The 22,122-nt window shown below is 39.6% G+C and overlaps 1 protein-coding gene across 15 annotated transcripts in view; it reads right to left on the bottom strand.

Moving 5' to 3' along the window:
* The window catches only part of AKAP13 (A-kinase anchoring protein 13), a 346,588-nt gene that overhangs the window by 237,273 nt on the left and 87,193 nt on the right, over positions 1-22,122 (bottom strand). For all 15 annotated transcript variants that reach the window (XM_059058814.2, XM_059058815.2, XM_059058817.2 and 12 more), the window contains one exon: positions 9,087-9,130. In XM_059058814.2, the coding sequence (XP_058914797.1) occupies positions 9,087-9,119 (33 nt within the window). In that variant the 5' untranslated portion in view covers positions 9,120-9,130. The remainder of the gene's footprint in view (positions 1-9,086; positions 9,131-22,122) is intronic.

Raw genomic sequence — 22,122 nt, 5'->3', positions numbered from 1 at the left:
AGGTAATAAGTATCCCATACATAACCGTGCAGCACGCTTAGAACAGAATTTATACCTCACATCTATCTCTTTGCTTCTAAAAAAGTATTTAGTTTGTAAGGTAAAAAAAAAAAAAAAAAAAAAATGCCTTTTGGTTTTCCTGAGGGAGACCTAGAGATGTGTTCAATAGACCACAAATCTTGGGGACACCAAAAAAGAACAAGTTTATAACTGAAGGATCTGAGAAATGAACTCCAAGTTTTTCCTCTTTAAATGTGTCCTTATGGTCATTTTAGTTAGTGAATCATCAGCGTCCAATATAAGCCTTCTGAGTCACTGTTAAGAGTCACAACCATCCATTCTGGAATGTTATTAACCATAAAGTGCCCAATGCCCACTGGAACACTTTGGCAATCAGTTAAGGACATTATTCTAATATAGAAAAGCATCAAAGACCTGCAGGAGCTGTACTTTACAAGAGAAATGCCTCACTTACTGTACAGGGGTCTTGACCTTCCCTTCTTTTTACTGGTCCAGGGCTAAAAAGCCACCCACCCTCCTGAAGATAAGTATCTGACCAAGTAATTCACCAGGATGGCTATTACTGACTTCCCTACATCCAAAGTTACAACCCACATTTTATTTTTACTCTTTTCTTCTACTGAAGAGGGATTTCAATTAATAACTGTAAACTACTCTCCAATGTGTCTACAGCCCAAAAGACATTCTAATCCTAACCTGTTCTACTTTGAAACAGGGTTCAAGGCTATCTTTTCAAATATTCCTCTCTTCTTCGGCATTCCCACAGCTACCTTTTTTCCTCTGACTTAGCCCACTTACCACCAGACTTATACCACAACTTCTCTGTGTGTGTACTCTGAATCCTAAATTCAAGCCACAGCCTCCTGCACACTGGCTGGGCTAATTATTTGCAGATCCTGCTACATGACCAGATCTATCACAACCCCTATGAAACTTCAGGCAAATCCCTCAATCTCTCTGTAGCTCAGTTTCTTCACTCTTCCCGAAGGAAGAGTGAGCTCAACCACGGGCAAGATACAATGATCCCTATGACTCATCAAATTGTTCTCCCATCCTGACCTCCCCTACAAACTGCATCCCCACACAGAGCACTGACTATGGGACAATCACTTGGGTGCATCATCACAACTTTTTCTCCAGAAAAGTAAAGTGATGAGAGGAGAAAGGAAGTGACTTTTTCTGGAACAATCCGGATCTCCTTATTCTTGACCCCTACTGTCTCCTTGTGCCTTGTAGACCTTCGGGTTTGGCCTGGCCACATTTCTTCTAGAATTAGCCTGAGGCCTGAGATAAGAGGCATCCAAAGACTCTTTCATGCTCCTCCTTCAGAAGTTTAAAAATCTTTCATCCCCTTCAGCTGTTAGTCTGGGGGAGGATTTATTTACTGTTGCTAATGTCCAGTTGCTAGTTTGCTAGGTCCCCTAGTGCTTAGTGTGTAGGGGTGGTGGTAGGGACTCTTTTGTTTTATAAATACCAACCTTTGCTTCATGTGCTTGGCTTTTTCTTTTATCACCTGATAGCATTCCCCCATCCCCTATCCTTTCTGGGAATAGTCTATGCTTTTTTTTTTTTTTTCATTGGGGTATGGTTGTTTTACTATGTTGTGTTAGTTTCTACTGTACAGCAAAGTGAAGTAGAATTCCCTGGAAAAGTCTATGCTTTTATCTTGATAGTGAGAAGGGCTCTAGAGCCAAAGGGTACATGTACTATGTTCATAAAATTATTAGCAGCCACGTGGTTTGCTGCATGTTGTTTACTGTAAACAACTGGCTCAGACCATAAGTCCCATAATGGCTAGAGATAATAGTTCAGGACTCAAGAGATACAGGCACTATGTCTAGCATGCCTTTTCAATTCGCTAAATGACTAGGTAGGTTAGTTATTTCATAGAATACATCTCTGGAATAAAATCAAATACTCTAGGCTACACTTTGCAGGGATGGTGTACATATCTCCTTACAATTATAAGGAAGTTACATATGCACAATAAAGACATCGTTATCACATTTATTTCCTTGTTAGCAATACTTTTAATCACAAAGATGACATTACTGACTATTCAGGACTCACACAAGGTAAACTTAATCAATAATGAAACTTGGGAAACAAACGAGCATCTTTATTTTTTTTTTAATGAGCAACTTTTAAAAGGCAGTTGTTCTGTCAAAAAGAAGCAAAGTGCTACAAAATAACTGGCTAACTGGCCTATACTCTTCCAAAATGTCGGTATCAGGAAAGACAGAGAAGCAAAGGAACTGTTCCTGATTAAGAGATTAAAGAGACTGTAAATAAATACAGTGTGTAATCCTGGATTAAATCCTGAACTGGGGAGAAGAGGGGAGGAGGATGCTATAAAGGACATTATTGGGATGATCAGAGAAATTTGGATATGGACTTACATTACATAAGAGTATTACATCGATGTTACAATTCCTGTTTTTGTTAATTGTACTGTGTTTCTGAAAGAAAATGTCCCAGTTCTTAAGAAATCTATGCTGAAATATTTAAGGAGAATAGGGTATGATGCCTGGGAAAAGCAACTTCCAAACAGTTCAAAAAATATATGTAATACAGAAAATGATAAGCAAATCACATTTAGGTCACACCTAAATGTTAATAAAAGATAAGTAGAGGTGAAGTTGCATTCTTCTAACTTTTCTATAAATGTGAACGTCTTTCAAATAAAACATTTAAAAAATTTAAAAACATGGGAAATGGAAGACTAAACTTGGGTTACTTATTTTAAAAAGGACTTTATATGTGCAAGTCTCTATCACATTAAGTGGGATGAGATTTGTGTGTTTTATGTAACAATTATGGACAGCAACTGTGCATGTCAGCTTGGTATACAGAAGAAAGATAATGGGTTTGAGAGTCACGATTTCTGGGTAAAGCCCTAACTTTTGCATATACTAAATGAACCATCTTGAGCTCTTATTTCCTCAAGTATTATGAGGGTAAGAATGAAGCTTCCTCCACCCTCACAAGGTTGCTGCGAGAACCAAATGATATAATGTATGCAAATGTGCATTTTAAATCAGGAGGTAGTATATGAACATGAACTCTTGCTTTTAAGGAGTTGTCATCCAGAAAGGTTACAGGTGATGCAAATGAGTATTACACCAGTAGGTGAAGCATTCACGGAAAACCAGAAAATGAAAGGACTACTATGAAATCCTAACATACACTGTTCATTTAGGTTCACAAATGGACTAACAGCAAGTTTTGACAATACATTTTTTTCTCCCCAGAAGCAATTCAACCATGAAAGAATATAAAAACTAAGCAGAAATTTTTAATTACACTATCCTTTAATAAATGAGAGCCAAATCTGCTTTAAAATGTTCCTCCATTCAAGAAAATCCAATTTACATCTAAAACACTGATCTTAAAGATGACTACAGAGTACTAAAACTATTCTTCCTCAGATGGGTAGTCCAAAATACTATGCTTAAACTACCCGAGAATCCAGTCTGCCCAGGGCCCACAGCTCCACATTAGGATTAATTCAATATCCCTAAGAGGCCTGACCTGACCCCAAGCCACTGAAGGCTCTGAAGTTCAGAGTACACTCAGAGGTGGGTGCTGGGCTGGGCTTCAGACGTGACGAAGGGCAGGCCCTAGGTAGGTCACCCAATGGTCTGTGAAGTGCTTCAAGATCAGGCTTTTCCCTGTCTCCTCCCTGAGTCTCCAACCTCATCCAGGAGAGGACGCACCCCGCCCCCTCTGCACTCTTGAATCCCAGCCGCCATTTTTTCTGTTCCCCACACATATCAAGCCTAGCCCTCACTTTAGAGCTCTGCACTTGTTCCCTCGGGCTAGAACACTGTGCCAGGATCTGCACGTGGCTGGCTCCTTCTGGTAATTCAGGTCTCAGATTAACTGGCCCACCCCTCAGAGGCCTTCCCCAACCACCCAGCCTAAAACAGCCTCTACTCAGGCACAATCACATCACATCCTATTGTTTTATTTACTTTCATTAAACTGTTCTTCCTGATGTTTTCGATTATCTGCCTTCTCCTCACTATAATACAAGTACCGTAAGAGCAGGGACCCTTCCATTCTGTTCATGGCTAAATTTCCTACATCCAAAAAGCAGTTTGCACAAAGCGGGCACCTGAATGAAAGAATTCCCAAGTTCCAGCTCAAAATTCACTTCCAATACTAATGTGTGGCTGAAATTTAAGAACTCCAGGAATAAAAAGTCAAAAACTCACATGCAACCCCGATTTCTGGAACTCCTTCCTCCTCTCTTGAATCAACTTGCCTTCTCTGCCACAGTCCACTATCCTAATTCCATCCACTCTTATCCGCTCAAAGAACTCATCTATTCTCAGAGTCAAAAGTACCAATTTCTTAAAGATGACTCAAACTCTCTCTAGTTCAAAATCAACTTTCTTACTCCATAGCTCCAAGCCCACATCTCCCGCTGTAATTAGGACATCAATATGCCCTTCAACATGTCTAAAGAACAAAGTCATCACCTTCCTTCTTTTCCACATCTGGCAATGGCATCAACTATCATTCATTCTTTTTCACTCCACCATCTAATAAAGTATTTAGTCCTACTGCTTCTTTTAAATATTTCTTGCATCTGCTACCACCTCTCCATTTTTACCTCCACTAAGCAACCTAGGCCCTCCCCACCCAGAGGGACACTACGAAAGCTGTCAACGTTTTTACCACCGTCATCCAAAGGTCCTGCAACTGTGATTCTCACACATGCACCTGTCAGTAATCCACATTTTTATAGAGGCTGAGGGAAAAACCTGACCTGGTAATGTAACTAGCCTGCCTAACACAAAGGGTGTACTTATGGAATCACAGAGCTGACAGGCGAGGAAACCAAGGCACAGCCAGGTTACACTACTGGCAGCCGAAGTTCCAGGTTCCGCATGTTCCACTGTGAACAGTTCACAAAAATAACTCATTACAATAGCTTCATTTAAACACTCAACAGTACTGCCACCTGTACAGTATGGGACATTTATTACATTTTAACTATTGCAGCTTATTGTGGACATACTTTTATTCAAAGACTGGTTAAGATGATTATTTGGAATATTTGGAATCCAGCCTATTTTTCTTAACTTTCAAGTAAAAGTTATTCTCAGGATCCAGTGTTTTTCCTTATTAATTAGCAGTTTTCTCTCTTCTGTTGATGACATGTACCCCTAGCATATCTCAAATATAAACTAAAAGAAAAACTTCAACACACACTATTCTTTTGCTTAGTACTTCTTTCTCTAGGTGCAGAGAATTGACCCCCTTACCAACAGACTGTCCTGTACAGTTACAGTAGTCCCCCCATCCTCAGGGGGGTACATTCAGCCCCAGTGGATGCCTGAAACCATGGACAGTACTAACCCCATATATATTTTTTCCTGTACACACACACCTGTGATAAAGTTTAATTTGTAAATTAGGCACAGTAAAGAGATGAACAACAATATCTAATAACAAAATAGAATAACCATTATACACTGTAAAAGTGATGTGAATGTGGTCTCTCCCGCCCTCTCTCTCAGAATATCTTACTGTACAAATTTAATGCCTTTTCCATCTTAACAAAAGAACTTATCACATACTGTGCCCGTAACTTTTGCAGTCTGAAGTGTGAAAGCAAAACCAGCATGAATCTGTTTCTCCTTCCTCACAATTTCATGGATAGAAGACTCATTCTTACCATAGATCTTAGCAACCTCAGCAAACGAATTTTTTTCTTTCATTATTAAGTCAAGAACCTTCACCTTTTCACTTAAGGAAGCACTTCATGGCTTCTCTTTGGCATATCTGAATTGTCAGCATCACTACTCTTGTGCTTTGGGGCCATTACTAAGTAAAATAAGCGTCACTTGAACACAGTATTGAGATACTGCCACAGCTGATCTGATAACCCAGACGGATACTAAGTGTCTAGCAGGCAGGACACACTGGACAAAGGGATGATTTAAATATGTCCCCTACAGGACAGAGCAGGATGGTGTGAGATTCCACCAAGCTACTCGGAACAGTGCACAATTTAAAATTTATGCATTGTGGGACTTCCCTGGCTGTCCAGTGGTTTAAGACTCCACACTTAAAAAAAAAAAAAAAAAAGACTCCACACTTCCACTGCAGGGGGCACAGGCTCATTCCCTGGTCAGGGAACTAAGATCCTGCATGCTGCATAGCATGGCCAAAAATAAATAAAATAAAATTTATGAATTGTTTATTTCTGGAATTTTCCATGTAATATTATCAGTCCATGGTGACTGCAGGTAACTGAAATCACAGAAGGTGAAACCGTGAATAAGGGGGAAACTACTACACTTTTCTTCACCCAAACAGTGTAAATCCCTGGGACTTGGCTTAGTTCACTGAAAATGGAGTACACTGTCACTCTTTTAAAAGGGAAAACCGGGCTTCCCTGGTGGCGCAGTGGTTGAGAATCCACCTGCTGATGCAGGGGACACGGGTTCGTGCCCCGGTCCGGGAAGATCCCACATGCCGCGGAGCGGCTGGGCCCGTGAGCCATGGCCACTGAGCCTGCGCGTCCGGAGCCTGTGCTCCGCAACGGGAAAGGCCACAACAGTGAGAGGCCCACATACCACAAAAAAAAAAAAAAAAAAGGGAAAACCAACTGCCTCAATAAGTATTACTGCTGATCTACATAACTGAAATCTGAAATTTAAAATAGTCTTCCCTAGTAGAGCCTGCCCAACTTCATTAAACACATAAATCATATATAAAGCACTACTTTATTAAGTATATTCCCCAAAACTGATGTCGAAGAACCTTGCTTCCCTAACAGAATGAAGCTTTTTTAAGCTTCATAAGCTTTACAGTGGTTTCTATGACTAAGCCCAGAAAATACAGATTTAAATCACAATTTACCATCATCGATGAGCTGTGTGACCTTATCACAGTATCTTCAGAACTCATTTCCTCATCGGAGGAAATGAAGCAGATTATTATCTGAAGTCTCTATTAACTCTAAAGTTCTCAAGTTCCATGATGGCAAGTTCAGAAAACTTCTAACTGATCTCTCTGCCTCTACTCTCTCCTTCTAAATTATCCAGCACACTACCAACAATTAATTTTCCCAAACTACTACTGTATTAGCTTCCTATCGTTGTTACAACAAATTACCACAAACTCAGAGGCTTAAAAGAACACAAATTTTATTATCTTACAGTTCTGAAGGTCAGAGGCCTGAACAACTTTCACGGGGCTAAAATAGAGATGTCTGTGCTCCTTCTAGAAGCTCTGAGGAAAAACTGTTCCCTGGCTTTCCCCAGCTTCTAGAGGTGGCATTCCTTGGCTCATGGACCCTTCCTCCTTTTTCAAAGCCAGCAGCGTGACATCTACAAATCTCTGACTCCCTCTCTCACGTACAGGAATCTTTATGATTACACTGGGCTACCCATATAATTAAAGGATAATCTCCAGTTTCAAGATCCTCATCTTAATGAAATCTGTGAAGTCCCTTTTGCCATGTGAGATAAACATTCACAGGTTCTGGGGATTAAGACATAGACTCAGTTGAGGAACCATTATTCTGCTTACCACAACTACGTAGCTATATCAGCCACCTGATCAAACGCTTTCAGTGGCCAAAAGCAGACAGAGACATCAGAAGAAAACTACAGAATATATCTTTTATACATAGACACAAAAATCCTCAACAAAATACTAGCAAACCAAATCTAGCAACACACAAAAAGGATTATACACCATGACCAAATGAGATTCATCCCAGGAATGCAGGTTGGTTTAACATTAAAAATCAATCAATGTAATTCAGTAATGGAATGAAAGAAAAACCCCAATCATCTCAATAGACAGAGAAAACGTTCAACAACATCCAACACTTTTTCATGATAAAAATACTCAAATTAGGAACAGAAGGGAACTTCCTCAACCTGATAAAGGCATCTATGAAAACCCACAGCTAGCAACATCATACTAATCTTAATGGTGAAAGACTGGATGCTTTCCCTTTAAGATCAAAAACAAGACAAGGATGTCTGCTCTCACCACTTTTATTCAACTCTGCATTGGAGGTTCTACTCAGGGCAACTAGGCAAGAAAAAGAAATAAAAAGACTGGAAAAGAAAAAAACTATTTTCATCATCTTGGATGTAGAAAATCCTAAGGAATCCATTAAAAAAGTACTAGCTAATAAACAAGTTCAGCAAGGTTGTAGATTAAAAGATCAATGCACAAAAATCAGGTGTATTTATATACTAGCAATGAGCAACCTAAAAATGAAATTAAGAAAATATAATTCACAATAGCATCAAAAAAGATAAAATACTTAAGAATAAAATTCACAAAACTAAAAGGCATGTACCCTGAAAACTACTGATATAAATCACTGCTGAAAGAAACTGACCTAATGAAGGATGAATACCAACCCCAAACCCTCCAGCCTCTCACAAGTCTAACTATCCATACCTCTAAGTCAACTCCTCACCAAACAGGCACTTTTCACCACTCTGATTCAGATAATTCTCTCTTACAACAGTTTTTTTAAAAACAAAACAAACACACACACACACACACCCCTAAAATTTACTTTTTCAAGCCTCGATTCATTCATTTATCCATTTCATCTTATAATTCCCTCAATTTAGGGAGATGATACATCAGCTTTCACCCAGATTCTTAAAGTAAATAGCACTTTTGCCAATGAAACAATGCCACCTAGTTGTGGCACAGGGTAACTGACCATGGCAGTAGGAAGCTCTACACACTACTTTTACAGAAATGCACTGTACATAAAAATAAGCCGGAGTATCGTTTGGCAGGGCCATGCAATTGTTTTATACATGCATCTTATCACCCCGATCAGTCTACCTCACAAGTCTTACGGGCATTATTTGTTCTTCACTCAGTACCATGCATTATTATCATTTAATATTTACTAAATCAAATTCAATTTCTTAAGTGTATTATGCCAATAAATTCATGTGTAGATGGTTAAAAATTCCTCTGATAATCACATGAGAGCATTTTTTGAGTTTATTATAAGAATTAAACAGCAAAAGTAAGTATAAAATGAAATCTTGTGATTTACTCACATATAATGGAGCTTGTCGTGGATTAAGTTTCATGACCCAGGACACTGAAACAGAAAAGGAAGAAATAAATGAGAATAAAATTTAAAGTTATCGTCAAAAATCTAAAACCCTCCAAAAGTCCTAGATGTCAAGCAAGGTTACAAAAGCACAATCACAAGTCTGAGATTACTAGATGCCCAGCTTTCCTTAGAGGTTTGGGGAGGCAAGAAGGTCAAAGATTGCAGAATGCCTTGTAGCCCAGATTCCAACTTTTCAAGGGGGAAGAAAGATTTTCTGATTGAAAAATAAAGACAAAAGTCTTCACTGTCATAGAAGAAGTTTCAACAACAAACCAACAGGATATTAAAATCAGTTACCAAAGCAAGAACAGCATGTGTGCAGTTATACTTTTACATAATCCCCCAAACTCACATAATGCTACCTAACCAGGGATTCCCCCCAGTCTCACCGGGGCGCTTAGGGTAGAAGGGATCAGCAGACCACTAGAGAGCCCTCTTCCTCTCAACCCTCCTCTCGGAGAAGGGGGGTTACTGATGGCCTCCAACAGCTAGAAGTTGTCACTTTCCTCAAAATTAATAGCTGGATTCCCTGTGGTTACCTGCACTAAATGAACTCTCACAAAAATCTTAGGAACAACTTTAGAGGAGACTTCCATAATACATTTGTGAATATTGAGAATAGCATGTTCTTAAAAGTTTAACTTGGTAATTTGACCAGGATTTCCTCTAAGCCAAAATGTTCATTGTCCAGTATTGTGTACTTCAGAAGGGCAGGTCTTTTGCCAAATACAATGAATTTGAGAATAAGCTGATCCCATCTTCACAAGAGTCAGAGAAGCAGACCCAAGTGATTTCATTATAATCAACTTTAAGTGTCTTGCCCATGATAGGGAACTGGATTAAATTATTATCCAGCAATATAAACAACAACAGTACAGGAATGTCATTCATACATGCAAAAAAAGAAAGAATCCCATATGTGGTATTATACCAGACCAGATCACAAAAGCGTAACAATTAACTGAAATCCCAACAGCATAAACTGGAGAGTTATCCAAGACCAAATTTTAGAATAAAAAGCAATGCCTTAGCAACCGTGCATAACTCCAATAACAGAACCCTCTCAATATTAAAATTCTCACAAATCTGCCAGTTTGGTCAGGCTGTGTGTGTCTGAGGATCAAGGCTCACCCAAAAAATACCGTTAACACACACCTGTGGAAAAAAAAAAATCTATAACCAGGCTCCTAAGGACAACGACCTCCAACCAGCAGGCCATGGGTTTCACTGTGTTCTGCTAGAAGACATGCTCACAGCCAGGGAGCCCCCGCAGTGACTGACCACCTCCCTGCCTGCCCCGTTCATCTTCTGGTCTACCTGCCACACACATACATTGTAAGAGACTTCCCGGCTCAGGGCACTCTTTCCTTCCTGCCAGCCTTCATTTAATGATTTTGTACCCATAGGTGCTAAAAATCACCTGCAAAAATCCACCCTGAAAACCAAGCTTGAGAAATGTAGCAATAACCAACGCTTTTGTAGAAAAATAGAGATTTCCTGCCCATCAGATGCAAATAGAAAGTATAGATTTAAAAAAAGAAAGACTGAAGATTGAGTACTTTCTCAACGCATTAAATATCCATTTAATTTAAAATTAAGCTCACTGTGCTCACTGGTCTTTTAATCAGCTTTCCAGGTCCTATTCAGACTTACCTGGGACAAAAGACTAAAAGAATCTATAAATTTATGAACCAATTTGCCTTAACTAACTTCTGAAGTGTTCCTGTCATCCCAAGCAGAAGAAATATCAGTGGAAACCAAAACAGGAATTAACACTTTGTAATCTATAAGGTTTGGAGAAATCCACAGAGACAAACTAGTGACTTAACAGCCCTCTGATGCTTCTTGATTTGCCAAAAAACCTAGAATGATGTGTATAAGGACCACAAACATCAACTTATCTGATGTTCCCACTGCATTTGACGAAAGATCTGGTGAAACTCACTTTGCTCTAAGGGCTGATGCCATCTGAACTGTCTGCAATCATGAACTTGCCTAAACTTACTTCAAAATCAAACCCATACAAGTTATTCTGATATGAGGATTAAAGAGGGATGACAAAGTGTCTGTCCATTCACACTGGTCAAAGGGACAGGTCACTGTTGTGTTGGCAACACAGCCGTAGAAAGAATAAATCTGTCAAAAGTCATCGAGGTAATGACCCCAGAAGCATCGGATTGGTAAATTCAGATTGCCTTTAGGCTTCTTCAATGCTGACACACCAGGGGAAAGCGAGGACTAACATTTATAGAGCTTTATATCCAATGTAATTTTTAATTCCCATAAAGAGATATTATTTTCTCCCATTTCACTGGGAGGGAAAAGTTCTTTCAATGATTAAATTACTTAATATCAACATCAAGAGGTGGGAGAACCCAGATTCAAACCCCGTCTGACGCCACAAATTGACTTGCCCTACGTCTAGCCCTCATTCTACAAGCAATACAGACTCTCTTTGACTTTGTTAATTCAACTGTCACTGGGTGTCTCCAATGTGCCAGGCACAGTACTCAAGGCACTGAGAGTACAGAAGCTTCACAGAGCTTATTCTAGGAGTAACACAGATAAATAAAGCGTTAAAATAAACGGTTTTCAGATAGTGATTAGTGAGTGCTATTGAGAAAAATAAAACAGAGAAGAGGGAACAGGAAATGAGCAGGATACAGTTTTAAATACGGTGCTGAGGGAAGGCCTCTGTGAGGTGACTTTTACCCAAAAAATGAAAGAGATTAAGAAAGTTAGTAATACAGATAATAGATGAAAGACCCTCAAACTGGTCCTAAAACTGAGAACTCAGAGTTCTGATACTAAACCATCGAAAACTTGCTACGTATAATGCCTCAACTTATTTCACACCTTTAAACAAACTTACTTTACTTACTTGAGAACTGTGTTCTAAAAAAAGGAGCATATTACAGGAAGGCAGTCTTTTGGGTCAAAGTAAATGCACTTAAAAATCAACATATAGGGGCTTCCCTGGTGGCGCAGTGGTTGGGAGTCCGCCTGCCGATGCAGTGGACGCAGGTTCATGCCCCGGTCCGGGAGGATCCCACGTGCCGCGGAGCGGCTGGGCCCCTGACCCAGGGCCGCTGAGCCTGCGCGTCCGGGGCCTGTGCTCCGCTGAGCCTGGGCGTCCGGAGCCTGTGTCCCGCAACGGGAGAGGCCACAGCAGTGAGAGGCCGGCGTACGGCAAAAAAAAAAAAAAAAAAAAAAAAAATCAACGTATACACCAAGACCAATTTGGAGATCATTGGACTCTTTGCTTTGCCAACAGAATTTTTATCAAGCTTTCCCAAATGGAAAATTAAAGAAATGCACTATGTCCATCCAATCATTTCATCAAGGAATTTTAAGACAGAAAACCCTAGAATTTCTTCCTTACCCAATAACTAACTAGTGAGTGATTTGCACAAGTTCACATGGGCTGCTTCCATGTAACACAAGCACAACATGTGACAGACACAGTGGGACCAGTAAAGGCTGCATGCCATTTGAAAGAGACCATGAAGAAAAGGAACTATCAAAAGTCAAAGATTTAAATGATGTGATTTTAAGTATGTTCAACAACTGTGCCACTCAGTAGTAAACTGCTACAGTTCCAAAGAGTCATAAATTCAGGGGGTGTGAAATAATTATAAGCACAGTAATTATTTTTATTCTTCCCACATTTTGCATTTTATTTCAAAATGCTCAAAGGAAAACCAAATAGTTTGCTACTGTATAAATGTCACACGTTCACTTTATGTCAAAACAAGACTCAACCAATTTTAATGCAACTGTCTCAATTATATAAATCTACACACTCCCACAACAACCCCATGCAAGAAGCCTCAGAGTGCTGCTGATTATGTTTAGACGTTGCCCTGATCTCTTCTTGCACTTTAACATAAACTATCACCATAGGGTGCAATGCACAAACCATCATCAGAATGTACACCAGTTTTGTACGAACATTCACAGTAGCAAAAGTTTTGGAATATTTTGCAGTTCATTCTACCTGAAAATGACTGTGTAGAAACTCAGTCACTATACAGGATCACAGAGAAGCTCAAGCAAGAAGTGATACGCCTGTTTGATTAGTTTGGGGGAAGTAAAGAACAGAAAGCACTTCCACCAACCAATGTGCCTGAGCAAACCAATGCAAAACCTTAGAAGCTACAAAAAAAAAAAAAAAAAAAAAATTACACAACTAAATAAAACTTGGTGTCCACAACAGGTGTCAACAAACATTTTTGTAAAGAGCCGGATGGTAAATATTTTAGGCTTTGCAGGTCATATGGTCTCTGCTGCAATATGTAAATGACTTGGGTGGGGCCATGTTCCAATAAAACTTTATTTACAAAAAGAGGAAGAAGGCTAGATTCAGCCAGTGGGCCACAGAATGCCGACTCCTGGTCAAAAACTTTAAAAAAAATACCTCTTAATAATCCAAAGAAGCACTCTGTCCTCACTCAAAAGTTTTATATGTCTCAAAGAATATTTTCATCTAGAAAAACACTTCTCAATACAGCAAAGGCATAGGGTGTGGCATAATATTCTCTAAGTGAGAAATCAGATTAAATGGGTAGGCATCCAAGTTCTTTACTAATAAACTGTATGAGCAAGTCACTTAACTTGTCTGAGTCTCAGTCTCCTTATGTGTAGAAAGGGCATAGTAACTGCTGCCTATATTATGGAGTTAGTGTAAGAATCAAAAGCAAGTGCCAAGTACTAATGTAGAATGTCTCCAGGGTATATACTGTGTGAATAGAGTGAGATGCCAAACTATGCACAGCATCCTCTTTTTGTGTAAGAAAGGGGGAAATAAGAATACATATTCATGTTTGCTAGTATCTGCATAAAGAAACACTGGAAGGATACGTTAGAAACTAATAAAACTGGATATGAAAGGTAAGGGTCACATGGTAGAAGACGATGTGGGTGGGAGAAAGACTTCTTAATAAATCTTTTTATATTGAATTGAAAAAAAAAAAATGGGCCAAGTAAAGCACTTAAGCACACTTGCCAGGCACAGAGTAGAAGCCACTATTCCTTCTTCCTGGCAGAGTTTCTGGGTCTCAGTGGAGACTACCACACAAAATACTTTGAAAAGTATAAATGGTTAAATGAAAGGCTTCAGGTAGCAAGATATGCATTTCTGTCTTAAAACACGCTGGTGGGTAAAGCAGAATTGCAAAATATAACAAAATAACCATAGAAAAGGATCTGGAGGAACAAATACCAAAATGTTAAATGTACGTATTTCTGGGGATTACAGGGAATTTTCATTCCTAAATTATCAGTTCCTTAATTATAGCTATTCAAACAATGAACAGATATTAGTTTTGCAGTCAGAAGGGAAACATTACACACAGCACATCTGGTTTAAGTCTCAGGTCATTCAGTGTATCGCAACTGACCTAGAAATGCGTAAAAAGACCTTTTTTTTCCTAAATGAAAACACTGAATAAATCTACAATCTTTACTAAAGGTCTCTGGAGCTAATAAAAGCAAAGCAATTAAAACAAGAATGTCTGCACCCATACGTTTGTAAACTTAAACCAAACTCACTATTCTTTACCCACAGCCACACAGTACACTAAACAAGCCTTTAACAGGCGTTCCACCCTTAACGAAACGCCCAAGGGGAGGTGGCGGGAGAGGGAGCGAATCATAGGCCCCCCTCAACACCGTATCAAGTAATTATACTGCAGGCTGCAAACTCTCTTGAACCTGTGAGCATGGAGATCTCAGCCCATTTCCTAAGGACCAGCTGTCCGTCTCTGACAAACCTATCACTTCAGTTGGTTTTTGCGAATTTTTGTCATCCACAACAGGAAAGCTTCTAAATCCACAAAAAAGATGTGCAGCCCCCAGTCTCATTAGAAGGAGGACAGCTGTTTGGGACACAGCCAAGTGTAAACAGAGTATTTTTACCTGCAGGGTACTTCCATGGCAAAATGTGCTTCAAATGAATTTCCCTGGCCAGAGACCCTGCTAAGACTGGGCTACGGTAAACCCTTCGAAACCCACAAACATTTGGAGCGAGGGGTAACATGGAAATGACAATGCATACTCTGGATTCTTGCAAAACAGTCAACATTCAGGTCTTCCTCAAGGAAAATAACAAGATCCAAAGACTCCTTCCTTCATTCCTAAGGAGTCTGGGTTGGTGGCTATAAACATGTTATGAACTGGTTGAGGGTGGGAGCCAGGAATTCTGAACAATAGAAAAAGAAGCACTACAAAGAGCAGATAGACTCTTCCTGGGGAGGATGTCAAGTTAAACAAAAAATATAGAATGCTACATGTACGAAATACATTTCCTGAATTAGGGACTGAGGAAATCTTACAGAAGCCTCATAAATGTCCAAGTTCTTCTGTTTAAAAAGATGCACTGATTAATAACTAAGCAGTTTGCTCTAAGCAGTGATTCTCAAATCTTAGTGCACAGAGCATCAACTGGAGCCTTCTTAAATAATGCCGACTCTTGCCCGGTCCCCTCCCCCCCACTTCTACCATCAGAGTCCAAATCAGAAGACCAAACCTTGTGATGTTTTTGCTTTGAAATCATGGCCCACACTTTTGGAAACAATCATGTTGAGATCCATAACACATGTCTGATTCTCTCACAGTACAGTATGCCTTGCTCTGTCCCACTGTCTCATGACACAGTACTTACTACACACCAAGAAAAAAGCAAAGCACTAGTTGGAATTGGGGTGAGGTGGGAAGAGGGGCCTATGGCAGGTAGTCAGGACATGAAAAGAATGAAGAATCTAACAAAGTGCAATACTCACAGTAAAACAAAAGGATTCAGCAAACTAAGACAAAAACCCAAACAACAAAACACTAACACCCACATTCACTCATTTAATTTCTTCTTTATCAGTGCTGGATTATCCAATAGGCAGAATGATCCTGAACTTAGGGCAAACATACACACGCAAAGTAATTATCATGGAATAAAAAAATCAGAACTCTTTCCATGATAATTAATTAACTAATTAAAATAATTAAGAAATTAAACTTAATTTTAAAACTCTGACTTTCTTACACTCATCTTAGAGCTTGCTCTAAAATTCATATGGCAGAGTACACCATGGTCTTTCTAGAGCTTAAGGCCTCCTTTTCTTTATATATGTATATAATTTCTGCCTGGCACATAAAGACTCAATAATGGGAGATAATCTCATATTTCTGAGCCCTTAGAATATTCCATGTACAGCTAGATGCTGAGCTTTAGGGATAAACACCACATGGCCGCTACCACTTTCATAAGTGACACATAGTAAGTAACCAGGTAATTTATAGTACAATATGATTAAGTGCAATAATAAAAATTTTACAAGGATGAGGAAGGAGCTATAAACTCTCTAGAAGGTGGAAGCCCAGACACAGCTTACTGGAAGAGGCCAAGCCTGAGGCAATTTTCACCAAGTGGACATAGAAGTGTAGTACAGAAAAAACTCCATAACCAAAGACAAGACAGCACAGTAAGTTCTTAAGAACAATACAGAAGAAATGAGAAGTGCAAGCAGGGGATGATGGGAGAAGTCAGGCGAGGCACTCATGTAAATTCACATGCCTCAAAGCTGCTCGGCCTCAGAAGCCAAGGAAGGAAGACAGAGAAAATATACAAACCTGTGGACACAGCTCTAGCCTAAAGAAATTATGGTCATATAATGGCACTGGCATCAACAAATCTCTGCTTTGTTTTTTCTTTTTCACTTTCTTTTCTTTCCTTTCTTTGTCATCTCTCTTTTTTTAAAGCTCAGCTCACATGTCAGATCATACACAACTGCAGGTTCAAAGATTCATTAAAAAGTTTCACTGGAAGGTAATCATGTAGCCTAAACTCAAACCTAGACAGAGCAAGTATCTGTTGCGGGTTACAACCAGTAAGGTCAGGCCGGAACCTCACCATGGCTTTCCTGAGGTGCAGCAAGCAAAGGCTGGCTTCCCAATCAATTTCCACAGGCCCTGGGATCCTCATCCCAAACCCTAGCCAAATCCTGTCAGCCATGGAACTCTATAAACGCGGTCTCAGAAGCAGCCCACATTACCTTCCTTCCCCATGTAGGAATCACTGCCAGTCTACCTGCCTCTGCTTGTAGACATGAGTGCCAGGGCCTTATCACCTTGAGAAAAATCTCTCCATGCTCCATTTGCACCTCTGACTCAACCTTCCTAAAATGCTTCTTTCATTCTACAGCTTCCTCTCTGCCTACATAATTGTATGCAATCACTTACCAAGGTTCTTTGGGGACACCAACCTCTTTTCTTTAGGAAGTTCTAGGCGATAGCATTAAGATCTGCCTTGCTTCAAGAAAGGGAAGGAAAAGCCTAAAAATAAGATGTGATCACAGTTTTGGGAACACATTTAACCCATCTTAGTTCTTCTAAACGTGGAGCCCTGCACCCTAGGGCTCATAAGCCCAGATGCTGCATCCACAGACACACATGGGCAGCTTGGGACTAGCAGTTGCCAACAGAGAGATTAATAAGCTCACTACATTTCCTCTGCAAAATATTCAATATCATATTTATTTTACACCAACTCTCTATAAGCCACTCTGATAATAATGAAGATACTAAAGGAACAGATGACTGCACAGTGCCCATCTAGACTGGGGAAACAACCTTCTAGCATTTAAGAATTCTTGGCAGCGGGGGTGGGGGTGGGGGTGGGGGCAGGTCCGAGAGGGAGGGGATATATGTGTACATGTAGTTGATTCACTTCATTGTGCAGCAGAAGCTAACACATCATTGTAAAGCAACTATACCCCAATCAAAAAAAAAAAAAAATTCTTTAGCAACCCCTCATAGAAGAATGTAAGGATAAAAAATAAGAATGGCAATATAATTCATAGAAGGAGACAGACAGACTTGGATTTGAGTTGTTAACTCTTGCACTTCTGGCTGCATACCCTGGACAAGTTATTTAACTGCCAGGCTTTACTCTCATGTGTAAAATGGGGGGAAATAAGAATAAAAGATGTGTGTAAAATGTTCATACAGTACTAAGCAACAACAAAGTGCTCAATAAATTAAGTTCCCGTTCTTACTGCCTGGGATGAGTTATGTGATTAGCCATCTCAGCACTCACCTTGCATCACATTCAACTACTCTACCATCCTAATCACTGCTGATGTCTAATTCTAAATAAGGGGCACTGATGAGGGAAACAGGGACCCCAACAGATACAGTGCTCTACTAAATATGCCCTTTATCTTTGGTGAACTCTCAGAGGCCATCCAGGCTCCCCCCACTACCCCTTCTGATGTCTCTGCATAGTGTTCAGTGCATTGTCTATGCGGCCTGATGTGGCACTCCTCTCCCCTACCCCATACCCTCCCTTCCACTCACCTCCTACACACACCATCTGCAAGCACCATGCTCAGTGCAGTCCTCACTCCTTTGCTCAAGGTAATGCCTTCCACCTGGCTGATAAGCTAATCTATACAATCAGCAATAAGTCACACACTGGGTTTTCTTTCTCTTTTATTTCTATGCTTACCTTTTCTCTTTAACTTGTTTATTCTAGCCCACCACATCCATATATGTCTTTTGTAGCACTCCTCCACACCCCTACTGCTCCTGTCACACAGCATCTGGCATGGTACTGAGCACCCAATAAACACTAAAGAAATACCTGATTGACATGAACATCAGAGACAGAAATTAATCTGCTTTTCTGCACCATTTGATGGTAAAGGATCCACAGCTCTAAGAACAAAAATCAATCTTACCAAAATATCTAAAGTCAGTCTAGTCCCAGAAGGCTTACCTAGTAGCTTATTAAGAAATGCAGCCTGGATCAATTTGCTTGATTGGCCAGAGAGGTAACAGAGACCAGAGTGGGGGAATTCAGCATCATTTAACTGGACAACAACCCCAAAGTAAAGGGGAGGGCAAAGAGCTGCTTAACACCATACTTAGGCTCTCGCATGATGATTGGTACTTCAGGGAAGAGGAACACTTGCACATGTTATTTCAATCCTCTTTTGGTGTTTAACACAGGCTTGTGGTTTCCTGCAAAAATAGTTTCTGCTGCTTGGCAGAGACCTATATAGAGAACAAAACTCCAAATGGCTATTCCACAGGTGAGAATTTTGCCGCCAGCTGTATCCTGTTATCCAAAGGAAACGGAACTGTAAGCTGCCAGGAGGTCCAGATACAGGAGAGCAAGACCATAAATTCAGTAAGTGCTGACAATCTTATCCCTATGGTAATAAGTATAAACTTTAAATTTAGAAAAATTCACACACAGCTGGGTTTTATGTAAATTAACCTCAGCAGGGGTTAAAAGAGACATCCTGTAAAGAGACTGCCAAATTCAAGCCTTATACTTCCTTCATCCTCCCCAACCTCTATCATCCAAAAAGCAAGCAATCCAATGGGCTAAACCAATTATAAACTATTTGGAAAGACTAAATATAGGCAAGTGGGCACTCACACAAATGTAGACATTACTGAACTGATGACCTAACCTGGACAAATCCCAAGGCCTGGAGTGGCTACTTGGTTAGAAATTATTTCACAGTGACACATAGCCCACCTTCTTGGTCACATTACATGACAAAAGCACTATCACATCATTCCCACAAGTGGCAGGCAGAAGAGGTATTAGAAACAGATGCTAGGAATGTCAATGTTAGCTTTTAAATTGTTAAAATGGTTCTCATATCTCGAGGATAAATATTACCTTCAATGTTATTCTCCAGTAGTATGTCTTTAAATTAACATTTTGAGAACAATGGTATTTGAAAACATGAGAGGTGGCTTTTGTTTTTTTTTTTTTTTAAGGATCTCAAAATCGGAGGGAAAGTTTTAAACAACAAAGATTTCAAACAAAAGAAATTTGTATATTTCATAATTAAAGGAAAACTCTACAAAGTCAAAGAAACTCCAGTATTTTCAGCAGCCCGCTATTAGAGGTTTTTGGGTTTTTTTTAAATATTTATTTATTTTGGCCGCGCTGGGTCTTAGTTGTGGCACGTGGGATCTTTGTTGCTGCACGCGGGATCTTCTAGTTGCAGCATGCGGACTTCTTAGTTGTGGCATGCATGTGGGATCTACTTCTTTAACCAGGGATCAAACCCAGGCCCACTGCGTTGGGGAGCGCACAGCCTCACTGGACCACCAGGAAGTCCCTGTAAGGGTTTTTTCAAATATTACTTTATTAACTTCTTAAGTGAAAAATTTCATTTTTAAAGGAGATTTTCTATTCATAAAGCATCCCTGGCCTGAGTTATCCATTAGGGAGTCATTTTGTTTTTATATCATAAAATGAGCAGAGTATTTTTTTTAAATTACTGATAAACTTAGTTTAGGTGGAAACAACTAGGTCCAGTCAACTAAAAGCACATGAAAATCATCACCCCTACATCTAACAATCTAGATGCCATATAGAACCATAACAAACTATATAGAACCTGTGATAATGTGATTAACAGTTTTAGCAGAGAATTTAGCTACTTAAAGACCAAAATGTATCTGTGTTCTGACATAACAGAACTGTTTCTCACCCTCTCACTATATGGGAAAGGTCTCCCTCAATAATCTCTCCTCCAAGTCACATTGAAGGGGAGTCTAAAGGAAACACTCTGCACTCATAGCGCCCATGTCCACAGTAGAGGAGGAAGTGCCTATGCATTTTGAAAATAGTGACTTATAAGAGTTGCTGCTAATTCTGTTTGGATGTTAATAAAGACAATTCACTTTCAATTAGGACATACAGCTTCACAAAACAAACACAAGTGTTTGACAACACTAAAGTAAAGAACTGGTAAGATTGTATCTCAACTGAATTGAAAATCAACTACAACATGTTCTGCAAATTCTGCTAACTTGATCAGTTCATTGAAAAATGGTTTAAAAATAATGATTCAAAAGGCAGCTTTCCATCAAATTATTTAAAAGTTATTGCCTGGCTAAATTTGGGCGATATTACACTTGTTCTGGATTTAGAAATAACAGAGTTATGAGAAACTTGAGAGGTTATTCCCTGAATTTCAAATTTTCTGAATTCCTCTTAATAGGAAACTCTTAGAGGATCACATATACTAATTTTCCATTTCTTATTGTAAGTTATTAATTTCCCCATGTGAACTAAGTTAAAACGTAAGATCGTTGCTTTAAAACATTTAGCATTTCTAGCCATGTGCGAGTAGATAAGTGGCACGTAACAGGAATGCATAATGATGAACTGTTTCAAGTAAATGTGGAGACAGACAATATTACTATGCATGTGAAACTTCAAATACTTAATATATTTAGAATATACAAAAAAGTAGCTACAGAAAGTCAGGCATCTGCTACACAATACCCTTTCCTTTAAAATTACAATATTTCAAAATACAAAAAATATATATAGGTGTTTCATAAAATAAATGTTACCAAAGAATGACCCAAGTGCTAATAATTTGGTCATAATGAACACTTCAGTTGGCTACTTTTTCTGAAAAATCTTCATAATCAAAAAGTAAATTGGGGTTTCCCTGGTGGCGCAGTGGTTGAGAGTCCACCTGCCAATGCAGGGGACGCGGGTTCGTGCCCCGATCCGGGAGGATCCCGCATGCCGCGGAGCGGCTGGGCCTGTGATCCATGGCCGCTGAGCCTGCGTGTCTGGAGCCTGTGCTCCGCAAAGGGAGAGGCCACAGCAGTGAGAGGCCCGCGTACCGCAAAAAAAAAAAAAGAAAAATGTAAATTGAACTTATTTGCAAAGCAGAAATAGAGTCACAGATGTAGAGAACAAATTTATGGTTACCAAGGGGAGAAGTGGGAGTGTGGGATGAACTGGGAGATTGGGAATGACATATATACACTACTACGCATAAAACAGATAACTAATGAGAACCTACTGAATAGCACATAGAACTCTACTCAATACTCTGTGGTGACCTAAATGGGAAGGAAATCTAAAAAAAAAAGAGTGGATATATGTATACGTATGGCTGATTCACTTTGTTGTATAGCAAGAAACTAATACAACA

The sequence above is a fragment of the Kogia breviceps genome, chromosome 3 (assembly GCF_026419965.1).
Source record: "Kogia breviceps isolate mKogBre1 chromosome 3, mKogBre1 haplotype 1, whole genome shotgun sequence".
Classification (NCBI taxonomy): Eukaryota; Metazoa; Chordata; class Mammalia; order Artiodactyla; family Physeteridae; genus Kogia; species Kogia breviceps.
Note: the sequence above shows the minus strand (reverse complement) of the source record. Positions and strands in the feature narration are given on the sequence as shown.